This window comes from Pseudorasbora parva, chromosome 16, assembly GCF_024679245.1.
Source record: "Pseudorasbora parva isolate DD20220531a chromosome 16, ASM2467924v1, whole genome shotgun sequence".
Classification (NCBI taxonomy): domain Eukaryota; kingdom Metazoa; phylum Chordata; class Actinopteri; order Cypriniformes; family Gobionidae; genus Pseudorasbora; species Pseudorasbora parva.
In genome coordinates this window covers 5,666,600-5,684,756 of record NC_090187.1, presented here as the reverse complement: position 1 = coordinate 5,684,756, position 18,157 = coordinate 5,666,600, and the positions used below count along the sequence as shown (strand labels likewise).

Below are 18,157 nucleotides of genomic sequence, written 5' to 3'. Positions count from 1 at the left end.
GCATCTCATGTGTTATGAAATGATCGGTCAGGTTACTGGTTGTCAAACTGTGCAATGTATGTCCGACGACCGATGTGGGCAAGATTTTGTGCCAATGGACAATTGATTCAGACTTCTTCAGATATCTGTCCCATATACCAGCTCCTTTGCTCAATGGAAAACGGACTTGTGGGGTTTTTATATTGCTGGGGTTTCTTGTTTTGGACTGAAACGCTCTCAAGTTTGAGAGATCCATGGGCGTACAGGCAATTTTTAGACCCACGCCTCTTGTCCTCAATATGTTGCTGGATTTTTGACCAATTTCACGGACACCTTTTTGGGCTTTTTGTGGTGTAAATGGGTCTCGTAAGATGTGCGTCATTCAGGGAGGGATCGCTGCCCCACTAACCTCGATTAAAAGTAAATGGGACAGCTTTTAAGTGATGACAGCTTGCAAATGGACTCTCAAAGAACTAGATGTGCTTTTTCTTTTGACATCCTATCTGAAATCATACTTTTATGAAACAATGTCTTTTGTTTTTCCTCTCACAAGTAATGATTTGCCTGATCCATGTTTTTGTTCTTGCTCAAACGTCTTTGTAAATCTGCTGAATGTTTCAACTTTCAAGGTTAAATATTCAAGGTTTCTTTAATAAAAACAAGCAGCTGTGTTGAACCACATGGGTTTGCCCGTATTCCCAGTTTATGTGTGCATATCCTTGACTGCGTATGTGCATGATATTTGAGAAAAGTGTGTGTGCGACTGTGTGTGTGCGACTGTGCGTGCTTGTATGAACCGTGTCAGCTGTTAAAAGTTTTCTGTGTTTTGTGCTTCCGCACACTCTGCTACTAACGATTGATTCAATTGATATTAATTTTCAGGTGTTAAAACAAAAGTACGTCTCCATCCTGTACCCCAACCTGATGTGACTGTAGGTAAAAAGTCTTTGAATCCACAAACAAGGGGCATTATGTCCATGATTCACTTTGCTAAAGTACAATGTCTCGCACAAATGGTACTATCATTGTCTCTCTTGTTCTTTTCCAAAGGCTAGAGAAAAGGGCCAAATAAGGTAAACTATTAGAACACAGGCCGACATTCTTTCTCAGTAGAAGTTGCTCCAGTGCTTATGATGACGTCCCACACGTAGCATACAATGATCTGCATCTCTTCACCTTTTTCTGTGAAATGTCGTAGTAATGCCAGATGTTTTATGATGAGGAAGGTCACAAAATGTTGTCAAACTGTAAATATCGCAGTGGTGGTGCAAGCGGTTGTTTGTATCCTCAGTCACGCCTGCTGTGTCCTGTCGCCCCCTTGCTCGTCCTCCCTCTCCCCAGGCGTTTGTGGTGAGGCGGTTACTGGAGTATACGCAGATGAGCGAACCCGACCTGCCCTACGGCCTGCTGTTGGTGCTGGGCCTCTTGGCCACCGAGCTGATTCGCTCCTGGTCCCTCGCCCTCACCTGGGGGCTGAACTACCGCACCGGCACCCGCCTGCGTGGAGCTGTCCTGACTATGGCCTTCCACAAGATTCTGCGTCTGCGCAGCCTTCGGGAGAAGAGCATGGGACAGGTACGGTGTTGAGGGACAGACAAGGAGTTTTTCGTATTAATGAATTGGACATTTAGGAAGGTTAGGAGCAGATATCCTAGGGTGTTGAATGGTGAAGAGATGAAGAGTGAAAGAAAAAGAAGGTGATGCCCGCAAATATATTTTATGGTAGTATACGGTATATGTCGCACAACTTGCCAATGTAGGTGTTGCTTTTCTCTTTAGCTGATCAATATGTGCTCGAGTGACGGGCAGCGCATGTTTGAAGCGGCTGCGGTGGGCAGCCTGTTGGCAGGAGGCCCCCTGGTGGCCGTGCTGGGAATGGCATACAACTTATCTGTATTGGGGCCGACTTCTCTGCTAGGCTCTGCCGTTTTCATCCTCTTCTACCCTACCATGGTGAGCTTTTCGGTTCCTGCTCGGTCTTGTTTTTCCACTGGAGTTTCCGTTGTAATGCCACTGTTTTTCCTATGCCTGTAGATGTTTAGCTCCAGGCTGACAGCATACTTCAGGAGGAAGGGAGTAGCCGTGACTGACCAACGTGTTCAAAAGATGAATGAGATTCTGAACTACATCAAGTTCATTAAGATGTATGCCTGGGTCAAGGCTTTCTCACAAGCTGTAAGAAGTAAGTTGTTGTTGTTTTTTGGCTTGTGTGTTTGGCTCAGTGTTATTTTAATATCATTTAATACTGTTATTGTTTTTGTTAATATTTGTTTTAATATTTTTTAGTTATATTTATTATCTATATAGTTGAGTTATTATACATTTTTTTAAACTTTGTATTTGTATCATTGATATACTGTTAAAGTGTTAAAATGTAAATATTTTGAATTCATTTTTCAAGTTTTAGTAATTTTTTTTACTTTTAGTAATTTTTATTAGTTTTTAAAAATATATATGTCTATATAGTTTTTACTTAATTTTATTTCATTTTAGTTATTTTAGTACTATAAAAAGTTAAACTAAACAAAAATTAGAAATATTATGTGGGCAAATAGCTGAAATAGTTTTTGTATATTTTATTTCGGTTAATGTTTATTATATTTGTAATAATGTAATGGTTTTGTTTTAGTTAACGATAATAACCCTGGTTTGACATTCCTATGCATATATTTTTGCTAAACATTGTATACCTTCAAACAGGAATAAGAGAGGAGGAGCGCCAGATCTTGGAAAGAACTGGATATTTTCAGAGCATCACAGTTGGCGTGGCACCTATCGTCGTGGTGATTGCCAGTGTGGCAACATTCTCCACCCACATGTTGCTAGGTTATGACCTTACCGCTGCACAGGTAGGGTTACATCGTTTGTTTTGAAATGTAGTCATTACCATAGAATTAATAAACTCATGCATTGACTCTTCACTTCTTCTTCTTTGTTTTGTTCAGGCATTTACTGTCGTCACTGTTTTCAATTCCATGACCTTTGCCTTGAAGGTCACCCCATTTTCTGTTAAATCTCTCTCGGAGGCATCTGTCGCCATTGATAGGTTCAAGGTGAGCTTTCTGTGCCTCTTTCTACCAATAGTCACTTTCACTTCTGTCAAGATTTACTCTTTCCTATAGTGTGTGTTTTGCATACTGTTATCAAGGGACCCCCTGTAAATCCAGTTGTTGGAGCAGGTGGTGTCATTCAGGCGTGTTTGATTTGGCCCAGATGGATGATCTTTGGGATTTGGCTGAATAACATGGGAATGGGGATGTTTTTGTCAGAATAGCGCCACATTGAAAAGCTTCAGCTGCCATCCAGCTCACCCCCATCACTCATATAATCATGCAGATTATATCTTTGTTTTATCTCTTTCTAATATCAATGTCAGAGGATGAAAATCACAAAGTCATGATCTGCATCACGGCTGTGATGGTGTTACAGTCATAAAAAGTTGATCAAAAAATGGTGACAACTACAAACAAAAATAGTTTAGAACAGAAAAATCCCTGATAAGAGTTGTTGATCATGGTTTCGCAAAACATCTCCGCTTCATGCATCTAGATCAGACGCTTTTCTTCCTTGTTTTGATTTTTGTGCTTGAATCATGCGCGTAATAATAAAGCTCTGCTGTGATGTATTTTACACGTTCCCTCGAAAAACTAAAACAATTGGATTGGTGTTTATGATTCTTACACGTTTTGTTCAATCACTAATAATATTCACAAATTAATTTTGAAGTCTAGGCACAATCGCCAAAAGTCAAAAGCCAAATGTATAGTCTATTAACAAACTACTCCACAGTCACATGACTTCGATGTCACCATCATTAAACTTCCGACAACTCTTTCAGTCTTTATTTAAAAAACATGTTCCCTGAAAGTTTGAGTTAAAACAGATTGCAAGAGTGCAATGGAAAGAGCAGATGAGACGTGCATTGTTTGCTTGCATTCAGAAATTACATGGACAATAAAATATGCTGACATGCAATCCTCAGTTGAATTAAATAGTTTAAAAGCAACAACAACAACAACAAAAAACAGGCTCTGTGTTCTATTTAGCAACTGTAACAAATTGTACAAATTTAGTCCTTTGTTTCTTCATTTTCCTCCAGAGTTTGCTCCTGATGGCCGAGGTCAAGATGATCCGTGAGATGCCAAGGAATCCTTCCGTTGCAGTAGAGATGTCCGGTGCCAGCTTGGCTTGGGAAACAGGCGGTCACAGCGCACAGCCTTCGCCCCGTGGTACACCCTATATAGGCCTCGGAATGAGAGGGTGCCGCAAGAAGCGGCGGCAGCGTGACGACCCAAAACATCATGAGATACTGGAAGAGGAAACGCAGGGCCAGCTTTTGCATGATGTATCTGGAGACATGGCTTCCAGTCCTGAAGATCACACCCTTCAAGTGCCGACCATAAGCCAACGGCTGCAAAGAACGCTTCACTGCATCGATCTCTCTATACAAAAGGTCTTTGCCTTTCTAAATGATAATGGTAGAGATTACAAAGAATAATCATACTAATAATCATTCCTGTGTTTGAATCTTTAGGGGAAGCTGGTCGGTGTGTGTGGCAGTGTGGGAAGTGGCAAAACATCTCTCATCTCTGCCATTCTTGGCCAGGTGAGTATTTATTGTCTTGATTTGAAGTGTAAAAAAAAAAACAGCTGTCATTTATTGGTCCATTAGTTACGTTTAGAAATCTTCAGATCCACTGTTGTGCGTGTATCCCAGATGACTCTTTTAGAGGGGACTGTTGCTGTTGATGGAGATTTTGCATATGTGGCACAACAGGCCTGGATTCTCAATGCCTCCTTTCGTGACAATATCCTGTTTGGCAAGGAAATGGAGGAAGAGAGGTGAGCACCAAATAAAAGGAATGTGCAAAGGCCCTGATATATACTCGTAGCAAAGTTTAGTTTTTTTTCCGTTCTTCACTTAGTGGTGAAAAGAAGTTAGAAATGGTGTTGTACTGTTAGTGAACATCCTGACACCATGCACACTGCTGTTTGGATGAATATGTGAATATGTAAATATGTGCTGTGCGCTTTCCTCTTAATAACAAACTGAACACAACAAAAATGACAGCTGTGAGAAAACAGCAGTTAAGAAAGCTTCTGATCATAGTGAGGTGGATATGTATGCTTTTGCATTCGGTCATGTTAATTTATATAGCACTTTATACAATAGATTGCTTTAAAACAAGAAAAAACAGTGTCAGTGTCACTCAATTAGAATTACATCTTCAGTTTCTGTTAAGTCAATTGAGGCAAAGTCCCTTTTATGGAAAGTCCATATTTGCAACACCTCCAGTCAGCTAGTTCATGTTTTTACTTTCCTAACACCTGACCTCGACGCAAATACTTTAGATAAACAAAGACAGTGTATTCATATTACTTATGAATGACAGAAAGTGCAGAGCGCAATATGGCCTGCCTTCTAAATAAAAGAGCTAATTGCCGGAAGTTAAAGGGATAGTTCACCCAAAAATGAACTCACCCTCAAGTTGTTCCAAACCTGTATGAGTTTCTTTGTTCTGCTGAACACAAAAAATATATTTTGAAGAATGTTTATAACAAAGCAGAGAGAACAACCATTCACACTACCATAGTAGCGAAAAAACATTTTTTTTTATGTTCAGCATAACAAAGAAACTCATACAAGTTTGGAACAACTTGAGGGTGAGTAAATTATAATTTTTGGGTGAACTATCTCTTTAAAGTCATCGCATAAATGCAGCTGCTGTAAACTATTAATGTTCTGAGACTTGTACTTAGGATTGCACATGTGCATTGGCTGGTCTAGCTTGAAAAATAAACTTTTTAATGCTATTTGAGCATAAGAAACAACTTTTTCGGGGCAGTTCATGTCATATTTTGTTAATTATTTGAAATGTGTTATTTAAATGTAAGTTTGGCAGGCAGTTCTTGAAATTTCATGATTCAGTCATATTAAAGTAGATAGGACTTTGTGTTGGATGCCCAAAATAGTTGACCAGAGGTGTTTCAAATATGGCCGCAGAGTGAACAGACTTTACTATTGCATAATCACCACAGACCAATAGCAGGTCAAAGGTGTTTAACAGCCAGAGGATATTTTTCTGATAAGTTCACATTGACAAGCCGTTTAGAAAACAAACAAACTTGGTTTTGGCCTGATTTGGTTCGAAATGGTGTCACACTTGTTCGTTCTTCAATTTCAAAGTCTTCCAAGTATATTGGGGCTTTTATAGTGAAACGCGTCAGTACTTTTGGTTTGCCAAACGGCTGCACTATAGCAATGTAATAAATAATGTGTTTGAGTCAGCTGTAAGTGAACGAAAGGGCTGAGCAAGTGAAAATGGGCTGCAGGTGGACTGGTGAATGTGGTGCATGACTCAGCACAGAGAAAAAAATGAGCACAGACAACCTTGAGCACTTGTGCTTTGTCATTAAATAGCCTCCACACACATCCTAATGAAATATAGTGAATGTATATTGTAGCTGTAATGGCACCTTGATATTTTACCATAAAGCGTATTCATATATTAACCTCCTGTATCTTTAATATGTCTTCTGCAGGTATCAGGCTATTCTGAGTGCTTGCTGCTTGAGACCAGACTTGGCCATCCTCCCTTGTTCTGACCTGACTGAGGTAACACATCCTACCAGTGTTGTCAAAAGTAATGACTTAAGTCCAAGTCAGTACAAAAATGTTAAAAATGTGACACTGAGTGGAATCGTAAACACCTCTAATTGCCCATTGTGCTCACATGCTCATCAAATATGTCTGTCATTGGCTACAATAATCAGCGCTTGTTGAAACATGTAAATATAGATCAATGACGCTCTTCACCGAGCACTACAGATACACACGAGAGCGTTGGAAAGCCTGCTTGTGCTTTCAAATGCTCCAAAACACTTCCAACACTTCCGGGATTATTGTAGCCTATCACAGACAAATCTGATGAGCGTGTGAACACAATGGCCATCAGAGGTGTTTAAGATTACGCTCAACAGCACTTAAATCATCACATTTTTACATTTTCAGTACCGACTTGGTACTAAAGGCGCTACTTTTGACAACTTTACATCCTACAGAATAATCAACAGTAGTGATGCACCGAAATTATAGTAAGAATATTCAAAACCTCCCATTCAGTAATCGTATGCAAGCTTATGTGCTGTGCTACTATTTATATGAAACAAAGTCTCAGTTTTCAAATTCAAGTATCACAAAATTCAAATTTAGTTTTGTTACTCTTTAATGTGCTGTGAGAGATAGCTGTAGTCTCAGCTTCAAGCAGCTTGTGAATTGATCATCTTTTCCTCTTTACTAGTTATAGCACACAAAAAACATGAATGAACATCAGAAGCTATGTTGAAAGAAAGAGCGCAACTGTGTCATGTAATCGCTCAATCAGTGTTTCAACTGTGGATCGATGTCAATAACATTGCATTTACCTCATATTAGCCATTCAAAGTTGTCAGCTAGAAAAATAACTCTTAGAGAGGAGTATTTTGCTAAATATATTTAATGTGTCACATATTCATTATATGTTTATTTAACCTGTTAGTGATGCCTTTATTATTTAATGTATGTTTGAGTAAATAATAGTAAAGTAATAGGAGTAGAAACAATTATTATATTATCAAAATTTGAATATAGGAACTGCCTTATGTACAATTTAAATGTTTATATAAATGAGTACTGATTATTAAAAAGATTTGATCAATCCATTGATTATTAAATAAACATTACTTTTGTTTTTTGGCTAACTGAAGAGTTTTATTTAAAAATAAATAATAATTTGGGTGTATCACTAATCAACAGAGATAATCTTAGACCTGAGCTACCAATAGAATAATAATTTAACACAGACTGTAAAGTTAAATAAATGTATAATAGGGATCAATCATTTAAACGTGGTGTGATATCCTCTGTCAGATTGGTGAACGTGGTGCCAACCTGAGCGGTGGTCAGCGTCAGCGCGTAAGCCTGGCTCGAGCTTTATACAGCAACCGGGACATTTACATTCTTGATGACCCTTTAAGTGCCCTGGATGCTCATGTTGGAAATCACATCTTTAACAACGCCATTAAAAAGCAGCTGCGTGGCAAGACCGTCATCTTTGTCACTCACCAGCTACAGGTATGGTACAATGTCATGCCCAGTCATGTGAGATTTTTGAGCCATGTAAGCCACATAATTATTCGCAGTTGATTGCGATCACAGCATATGGCAATGAGCGTTTCTGTTCTCAGTATCTGGTGGACTGTGATGATGTGATCGTCATGCGTGACGGCAGCATCACAGAGCAAGGCAGCCATGAGGACCTGATGAATGTGAATGGAGACTACGCCGCCATGTTTAACACCCTTCAATTGGGAGAAACACCCATCATTGAGGTCAGTATCTCTTTAGTCAGCCAAAAAGAAAAATTCTATCATCATTTACTCATTCTCATGTTGTGATGAACCTCACAGTGTTTGTCACATGATGTGCCAATGAGTGATGATAGCTGATTTGAGTTTCAAGGAATAAAGGCTTAAATTTGAGTCTGTTCATTATACAAAATAATCATGCCACTTCAGAAGACATGAATTATACCAGATGATTCTGGATTCATTCATTTGGCTGTCATTTTTGGAGCTCAAAATTTTATGTTCCTTATATAAAACATCTAAAACATTATTCAAGATGTCGTCTTTTGTAATCCACAAAGTAAAGAAAGTCATGCAGGTTTGTAAATGACGACTGAAGTATCATTTTTGGGTAAACTATTCCTTAAAGTTTGTCTCATTTCTAGACAGATGAAATAGGGAAGATGGTGAAATAGTGCACAGACAGTTCACCAAAAATCATCCTCATTTGCCTCATGTCATTCCAAACCCGTATGACTCTAAAAGGAGAAGTTTTGAATGTTTACTCAGCTCTTTTTCAGCAGAACCATCAGTTTTTGTTCATTCTGTGTTTTTTACCTATGCACAAATTAGATTGAAACCATGGTGGAGTTCTCTAATCTGTGATATTGTGTCATCTCAGGTTCCGAATAAGAAATCTGGAAGTTCCCTCAAGAAACCCTTAGAGAGCAACAAAGCAGGATCTGTCAAAAAAGAAAAATCAGCCAATCAGGACAATGGTAAGTGGTTCTCAACTGGTTTGGCCATGGGACCCACATTTTCCCATGGACATTAAGCCGTGACTTGGCAGTGAACTAATTCCTAAAAAAAAAAAAAAAAATAGCAGCCCCAAACTAGTTTGTAATACAATAAAGTTGGTATGAGCCACCAAAGTCATTTAAAAATAGCTTTTTTTTCTCTAAAGCTTTTGTCACCTTCTATCTCTTTAGAATCCAGTATTCCCCTAATTATTTTAATAAAGAATAGTTTAATAAAGAACTCTGTCTCGTCTTTTGTCCAAAGTCCAAACACACCGCACCACCTTTAAAGAATGATAATGTGGCTTTTACGTATGTCAGGTGACCTGTGAATGCGAACAACTGTTTCCATTGTAGTTTTGCGAAATATTCCTTTTTTTAATTGTCTCCAAAAAAAAACATCTCATGCAAGCATTAAATTATTAATATTATTATTATTTTTTTTGCCAGATTGACTCGTTTCCATTGGGCTTCTTTTAAATTAGCGCAATTTGAAGGGTAATGGAAATGTAGCTAGTGAGATGATTGCAGACAATCCCATAACACTCCTGGTCCTGTAGCCATTCCACCGCTGCCGGCGAGCACAACCAACAGAACCACAGATGCAGGCGCCTCCGATCCTCCTTTTCCCCCTCCCTACCACCAGCAAAACCCGACCCCCACACCAACGGTAACAGCTTTGCAATCACTGTCTTCCGCCCCAAAGGGGTGCTGAGCCACCATGACGGGTACCTCCAGACCAAGCTCACCTAGTCTGGCTGTCCTGACGGACAACTTTTCATTGTCATTATTTGCACGTATTCCAGGTGTTCATATGTTAGGCCTGTATCAGTTGAGCCCTTTTTAGGATACAATATGTGGCTGGAGTCGTGGTGTGCACCAGTTTGCTCACACTGTTTTACATAACCTCCTTGCAGGCCTCATGTTTAATTGTGCTAACCCTTTTGACCTTATGATTTACCTGACTTCTTTGCTGTTTCTTTCAGGTCAGCTGATGCAGGTGGAGGAGAGAGGGAAAGGCTCAGTGCCCTGTGCTGTGTACAAAGTGTACATCCAGGCTTTAGGAGGGTGGCCTGTCTTCCTCTTCATCCTGGCCCTCTTTATTGTCAATGTGGGCAGCATAGCCTTCAGCAACTGGTGGCTCAGCTACTGGATCAAACAGGGCAGCGGGGTAAGAGACGCTGGCCAGTTTGGAGCACAGGAAAACCAGAAAGACACCAGAGTAGAAGCGTTTAAATATTTTATGTGCTTGTGACCTATAATGCTGGTTTGTGTCTTTTCTGTCTGGAGCTATTACTGTTAGTCTATCAAACTTTTACAAATTTGGTCCCAACTTGTGCACTGATTATCAATATTTAAAACATTATTATATAGTTGTTACAGCACAGCTACTCAGCTTTCACTTTGATCATTACTAGTTAGGTGTAATAGGCTTGAAATTTGCATCATATTTATCTCAGTATATCTGTAATAAATGAATATCAATTGGTCATTTACTTAGTCTGCAATTGGTGATTCTTATTTTTCATGGAATATTGCAGTGTTTATTATAAATGATTAATCTGTGCACAGTTTTTAAGTAACATGCCCTTGTCATCTTTAATCAAAAACATCAACTCTGCAGCAATTAGCAAACAAAAAATACTTTACAATCTGATCAGAATCAGAAAGAGCTTTATTGCTAAGTGTGCAAGGAATTTACCTTAGTCTTGAAGCTTCTAGTCCACACTTATAATATAAATAGGACTGTGGGAAGAAACTGTTCCTGTGCCTAGTGATCTGAAGCACCGTCCGCACAGCAAATAGTTTGTGGCCATGTTGAGTGGAGTCTGTGATTATTTTACCTGCCCCTTTCCTCACTCTGGAAGAGTACAGGTCCTGGAGGCTGGGCAGGGGGGCACCAATAATCCGCTCAGCAGTCCGGACTGTCCGTTGTAGTCTTCTGATGTCTGATTTATTGGCTGAACCAAACCAGACAGTTATAGATGAACACAGGACAGATTCAATGACGGCGGAGTAGAACTGTGTCAGCAGCTCCTGTGGCAGGTTGAATTTCCTCAACCTCTAAAAAATTACTGATGGGCAAAATCAAGTGCCACCATATTTTTTAGTTTTTTTCTAGAAGCGTTTCATTTGGATACACAATATATTGACAAAAGTATTGCGACACCCCTCCAAATCATTGAATTCAGGTGTTCCAATCACTTCCATGGCCACAGGTGTATAAAATCAAACACTAGGCCAGCAGTCACTTTATATTGTCAATGGGTCGCTGTCAGGAGCTCAGTGAATACAAGCGCGGTACCATGATAGGTTGCCACCTGTGCCATTTGTGAAATTGCATCCCTACTAAATGTTCCATGGTCTACTGTTAGGGGTATTATAACAAAGTGTAAGCAATTGGGAACAACAGCAACTCAGCCTTGCAGTGGTAGGCAACGTAAATTCACAGAATAAGGTCATCTCATGCTGAGGCGCACAGTGCACGGAAGTCGCCAACTTTCTGCAGAGTCAGTAGCTACAGACCTCTAAACTTTGTTTTTCCTCCAGATTAGCTCAAGAACAGTGCGTAGAGAGCTACATGGAATGGGTTTACATGGTCGAAAAGGTTGGATGCAGTAAGACGTATTCTCTGGAGTGACCACTTATCACACTTCTTTGTCTGGCAATCTGATGGATGAGTGGGTTTGGCAGTTGCCAGGAGAACCAGACTTGCCTGGCTGCATTGTGCCAAGTGTAAAGTTTGGTTGAGGGGGGATTCGTTTGGTGTAGGGATGTTTTTTAGGGGTTGGGCTTGGCCCCTTAGTTCCAGTGAAAAGAACTCTTAATGCTTCAGCATACAAAGACATTTTGAAAAATGTCATGCTCCCAACTTTGTGGGAACAGTTTGGGAATAGGCCCCTTTCTGTTCCTACATGATTAGGCACCAGTGCACAAAGCAAGGTTCATAAAGACATGGATGAGTGAGTTTGGTGTGGAGGAACTTGACTGACCTCAACCCGATAGAACACCATTGGGATGAATTAGAGTGGAGACTGTGAGCAAGCCCTTCTCGTCCAACAGAAGAATTGCTTCTAGAAAAATTGTCAAAACTTCCCATCAACACACTCCTAAACCTTGTGGAAAGCCCTCCCAGAAGAGCCTTCCCAACTCCATATTAAACCCTACAGATTAACAATGGGATGTCATTAAAGTTCATGTGCATGTGCATGTAAAGGCAAGTGTCCCAAAACTTTTGGCAATATAGTGTACGTATTGTCTAGCTTTCACCAGACTAAGCTCAATTTAAAATTGAACATTGGTCTGGGGAGTCTGCTCTGTATTTTCTATTGCACAAGAGGCGTGATCAACTTATGGGTGTCCAAATAATGACCTATGGGTGACGTCACGGACACTACATCCATATTTTTTTTACAGTCTATGACAATGACCCATCATTTCTCTATATTTTCTCAAAAAAAAAAAAAAAATGTATGTCATCATGTTAAACCCGCCAATAGCGCGCCAGTTGGATAAGCCAGTCTGTGATTGGTTCCCGCAAAAGTGTAACAGAAGCAGTAGAAATGAATGTACGGGTTTCCAGACTGAGTTACTTGGTGAAATCAAATCACCGGCAGATCAGGCTGGGTTTACCCAGTCTAGTGTACGTAACGATAGGGAACAAAATGCTATTATGACTTTAAGCCGTCTTTAAAGGTTAAGGCAATAAATATATGCCATACTGTGATTCAACTTCAACATTATTTTTGTATTATTTTGCAATATGCAACTTTAAGTGAGCTATTCATTTATTTTATAACTTTAATTATTTATATGAATAGATTCTGGACACACAAATGTATTACCTTTTAACATGTTTTACTATATAATGCAAAACCCTAACATTTCAACACCCTAACATTAAACAAATTCAATTTTGTACACATTTATGTGTCTATAATTGCCCTATGGTTTCTTTCTCAACAGAACACCACAGTGCAGGTGGGAAACAGTTCAGTAGTGAGCGAGAGTATGCGAGATAACCCTCTGATGCAACACTATGCTGCTATCTACACCATGTCTATGGGAATCATGCTCCTTCTCAAACTACTGAGAGGCACCGTTTTTGTTAAGGTGAGATTTTACATATAGTTTGTTTTATAGCATCTCTAGTCTAAAGCAAGCTGTGGGGAGAGGTCCATGTTTCATTGCGATCTTCTTCTTTTTTTAGGGTACTCTACGTGCCTCCTCAAAACTCCATGACGAACTTTTCCAGAAGATTCTACGTAGTCCCATGAAATTTTTTGACACAACGCCCACGGCTCGCATCCTCAACCGATTCTCCAAAGACATGGATGAAGGTGGGAACTGTTGAAGGCTTAGAATGGATCATTATCTTCAATTGGGGTGTGCGAAATCGACCAAAAATAACATCTCTGTATATTCTGTGATTTTAAAGAAATTATATTTTGCTGAGTGTGTTAGACTTGTTGTGGACACAATCTTCATATTCTGTGTGGTAGTCATTTCACCACAGGGACAGAAATTATCTTTTTAATTAAGTGACAATATTTTCCTTTTATAGATGAATGCATTATTTAAAGGAAGTGTATGTAAGATTGTGGCCAAAACTGGTACTGCAATCCCTTTTAAAGGACTGTAGAGCGGTGTATCCCCCTCCCCCTGACTCGAGGTTGCCAGATATGCTGCAGGATCAGCAGGAACGTTTTGTAGATCTGCAGCTGTGGTAACTAGAGCAGAGCTGGCAACCCTTGGTCTATAGGTGGAGGGCGGAGCTTCAGGCCAAAACACATGTCATCATCAACATTAGTTGAGGGCTGTAACAACAACTTTTAAATGACAATATCCTGGCCGGACTACTGTTGTTAGTGATATAAGTATTTAAAATTAACATGATTTCTTAAAGACCCTGTAAAGTCAAAATTAAGTATGTGATCTGAGTTTGTCACACCACAGAAAAATATGTTATTAACCACCCAGCCAAATTTTAATGATAACAAAAGTCGCCAAGTAAATAAAATAAGAGATCAAAATCTTGAAGAAATAAGAATACTGCTCTCAAACGCTGGGGGCGTGCCCGCTGGCCGCGCCGAAACCACCCCCACTCACGGGAAAGCTACCGTCGCCTCACTCAAATACCATACATGTTTGAGCCTCCAGAGCCAGAACAAACTTAGAGGACATTGACATATTTGATAACCAACATCATCCCCCTCGATCTGCAACAGAATGGGTCATTGCTGTTTTTTCATCTCCGTTTTATGCAATTTAGCTAGTTATGTAACTAGCATAAACATAAGCCAAATAAAGTTAGGCTAGCAATAAATAACATAGAATAAAGTGTATTTTGCCACATTATAGTCACATATCAAACTAAAAGATATAATACAGATATTACAGATATAATATATACAGGTTTACAGATATAATAGTTGAAATCACTTGTCTAAGAAATCATAATGATGTAACAAAACAAAATCACGTTAGAGGGTTGCAGGATTTAGTAACTGTGGACTAATATAGCATTACCTGCTGTAATAATAATACAAGCACACAAGGAAACTTACACTCATTGGTGGGCACTGCGGATGTCGTCGGCACCGTCTGTCGGCGGGACGGATGAAAGCGGGAGAAAGTCGGTTCAGCCCCATTCACCAGTAACAGCGGATTATCAGTGAATCCCAGTTGTCTCCGATGAAAGTTTATAAAACAATCCTGTGTAAAATGATCACTACAGAGGCGGTTGTTGGTGGTGATCCTCAGCTCTCCATCAAAGTGGCTCTTCATAACATGAATCCACCTCTTCTTGATATGATCGTTTTTCGGATATTTAAATAAGGACACAGATCTGTTTTGTGAGTGACAGAATCATACACTGTTTGTTCGTTGGCCAGGGGAGAATTGGCACCCCGACTGAGCCTGGTTTCTCTCAAGATTTTTTTGTCCATTCTGTCACCCGATGGAGTTTTGGTTCCGTTGCCTTTGGCTCAGTTAGGGGCACTACATTTTCAACTATATTGCCGATCTGCCCGCGTTGACACTATATAAATGAATGAATTATTGATATATAATATATGAATTATTTTATTTCGAGCAACATATAAAGACACATAACAAAGGCAATAAAGAAGCATTTTGATAAGTCAGTACAACAAGTTAAATTCATCATACTTATGACATCACAATTATTCCATCACCCATTATATATGATAATTGAAATGAGCTGGCTGTACAGCCGAGTCAAAATCTGTAGCATTATTTTCCTGCTTAACACCGGGAAGCTGCTTTGAAATAATCGGCATTGTAAAAAGCTATAAAAATAAAGGTAACTTGACTTGATTTGACAATAATGTCAGTTTCCACATCATTAGAACAAACATTAAAGTATTATTGTAAATGATACATATCGCACACCCCTATTATCAGGCAAACTGTCTTGCATTTCTAAACTCTTCCTTGTCTTCTCAGTGGACACACGTCTACCGTTCCAGGCTGAGATGTTCATTCAGAACGTCATTCTGGTGCTCTTCTGCCTGGGTGTGATTGGCAGTGTGTTCCCTTGGTTCCTGGTTGCAGTAGGGCCGCTGGTCCTCCTCTTTACGGTGCTGCATGTGGTTTCTCGGGTCTTCATTCGAGAACTCAAGCGATTAGACAACATCACACAGTCACCTTTCTTGTCCCACGTTGCCTCCAGCATTCAGGGCCTGACCACAGTGCATGCTTATGGGAGAGAGGATGAATTCCTTCACAGGTAATTGCTGAGATATCATTCTGCATCATTTTTATTTACTGTATCTTTTAATGCGTTCTACCATTAGTTTGCGAAAAGACTTCCAGTGAGCTCACTTAATAGACTTTGTGTCTTTGATCCCAGGTATCAGGAGCTTCTGGATCAGAACCAGGCTCCCTTCTATCTGTTCAGCTGTGCCATGCGCTGGCTGGCAGTGCGTCTAGATGTGATTAGCGTGGCTCTCATTAGCATAACGGCTTTGATGATCGTCCTCATGCACGGCCAGATTCCTCCTGCATACGCAGGCCTGGCCATTTCCTATGCTGTACAGGTGAGGGGAAATTGTGCAAAACATTTTTCATCTTTTGACTCTTTCGGTGTCAGCCATTTAACATTTGGTTTACAAATGACTCTTGAAACTCTTAAAAACAGGCTTGAGATATTGTTTGCAGTAGTTATCAAAGCAACACAACCTAATTTCCAAAAGTAAACCACAATTGACGAGAGTTGACCGAAATATCGCCATTGCTGATATTATCATATTATTAGCCGATGTTGGATGTGGGACTTTTATTTTGACAGCCATGAGAACCCAGTACAGGATCGCTCTTTCTCAGTCTTCTCCTCTTTTTGTTTAACGGTTCTTTCTAATAACTGTAAAGCAAATGCTGTAATTCTTTTTATATACTGCCGAGCTTCAGTAAATACATTTTTTATAATTGTAAAAAGTCTTTTGAATGTCTAATAAATATTTACTGCTACAAACCTAGCAAACTTCTTGCATCCATAGTAGAAATGTGCCTGAAGCCGAATACTGTACTCGCAAAGGAAATGACATATTCTACTGAGCACCTAAAGGGACATGGTAATGGAAAAAAATATATATTTCAATGCTTTTGCATTTTTAAATGTACACTCGGTTTTTAATTTCCGCTTTCCAATACACGACCACCCATACTCTTTGTATAGGGAGCGTTGGGACAGATCATCAAACTTAATGATGCCAAGGACCCCCAAATATGAGGACACTTTATGGGGACCCCCTAAAATCTATATTTGTATGAATAAAACATTTAAACTGTTAGACAAATAGTAAGTGTGACATTATAAATAAAACATACTGTTTCCAAACTTAAATTGGCTATACTTAATTTTGGATTTATAAACCTGAACAAGAACATTTTCAATGAAATGTATAAGCAACTTTCATAATGTAGGTCCATATAAGCAGCTTATGTACCGTGTTAAGAACCCCAGTGAGCAAGATAAAGGTACAAAGCAAACATATACAATTCTGGAATGTATGTATATGGCAAACAAGGAGAGAAACAGTTAGAAATTAAACCATTAGACCAATTAAACCATGTTCGGTATACTCCATTTTTACTTTGTCTTTTAATTTTCTGAAAATTTCTGGGGACCCCATAGAACCTTCTGAAGGACCCCTGGGGGTCCCCGGACCCCAGTTTGAAAACCCCTGATGTAACTGACCACCGCAGCAAGCCTAACCATGTCCCTTTAGGGTGTCTGTAGAATGTGTTATTCATTTTCCATGCCTTTCTAAATTCAGAATTAGGCTTTGAGCACACCCCTAGTCAAATGCCTGCATAAAAATGCTTGTTCTGTTTGTGACAGTCAGTCCATGTGAATTAGATGCAGACAGGAGAGAGATGGAGACAAATCCTTGCTTACAGAATCAGGAAGTTTCTGTCTGAAGTATAAATATATTAGAAATAGAAATATTTTACAGATTTTTTTTCGGATTCATTTTCAAATTATGTAAATTATTTAGGTAATTATGTAAAACAAATATAAATGTAATTGCAGAAATTATGTACAGTACCGTTCAAAACGTACTATTTTTGGTGTTTTTGAAAGAAGTATCTTATGCTCATAATTTTTATTTGATCAAAAATACAGAATACAGTATTGTTACAATTTAAAATAATGTTTTTCTATTTTTAATATACTTTAAAATATAATTTATATCTGCAATGCAAAACTGAATTTTCAGCATATTATTCTAATATGCTGATTTATTATCAATGTTGGTTGTTCTGCTTAATATTTTTTATAACCTGTGATACTTTTTTTCAGGATTCTTTGAAGAATAAAAAGCTCATAAAACTAAATATTTTGTAAAAATACTACCATTCAAAAGTGTCTTTTAAAAAAAAGTAATTAATACTTTGATTCAGCAAGAATGAGTTAAATTGATAAAAAAAGTGATAGTAAAGATTTATACTGTTAGAAAATGTCTATTTTAAATCAATTTTGTTCTTTTTGATCATTTTATTCATCCAAAATGATCACAGGTTCCAAAAAA

The 18,157-nt window shown here is 38.9% G+C and overlaps 1 protein-coding gene across 1 annotated transcript in view; it reads left to right on the top strand.

The window, feature by feature from the left end:
- The window catches only part of abcc5 (ATP-binding cassette, sub-family C (CFTR/MRP), member 5), a 43,722-nt gene that overhangs the window by 17,521 nt on the left and 8,044 nt on the right, over positions 1–18,157 (top strand). The window contains exons 6-22 of the mRNA XM_067420451.1: positions 1,321–1,554; positions 1,759–1,932; positions 2,014–2,161; positions 2,680–2,828; positions 2,925–3,032; positions 4,079–4,432; positions 4,514–4,585; positions 4,697–4,821; positions 6,523–6,595; positions 7,889–8,092; positions 8,206–8,349; positions 8,987–9,083; positions 10,088–10,272; positions 13,068–13,214; positions 13,312–13,441; positions 15,570–15,852; positions 15,976–16,162. Coding sequence (XP_067276552.1) covers positions 1,321–1,554; positions 1,759–1,932; positions 2,014–2,161; positions 2,680–2,828; positions 2,925–3,032; positions 4,079–4,432; positions 4,514–4,585; positions 4,697–4,821; positions 6,523–6,595; positions 7,889–8,092; positions 8,206–8,349; positions 8,987–9,083; positions 10,088–10,272; positions 13,068–13,214; positions 13,312–13,441; positions 15,570–15,852; positions 15,976–16,162 — 2,814 coding nt within the window. The remainder of the gene's footprint in view (positions 1–1,320; positions 1,555–1,758; positions 1,933–2,013; positions 2,162–2,679; positions 2,829–2,924; positions 3,033–4,078; positions 4,433–4,513; positions 4,586–4,696; positions 4,822–6,522; positions 6,596–7,888; positions 8,093–8,205; positions 8,350–8,986; positions 9,084–10,087; positions 10,273–13,067; positions 13,215–13,311; positions 13,442–15,569; positions 15,853–15,975; positions 16,163–18,157) is intronic.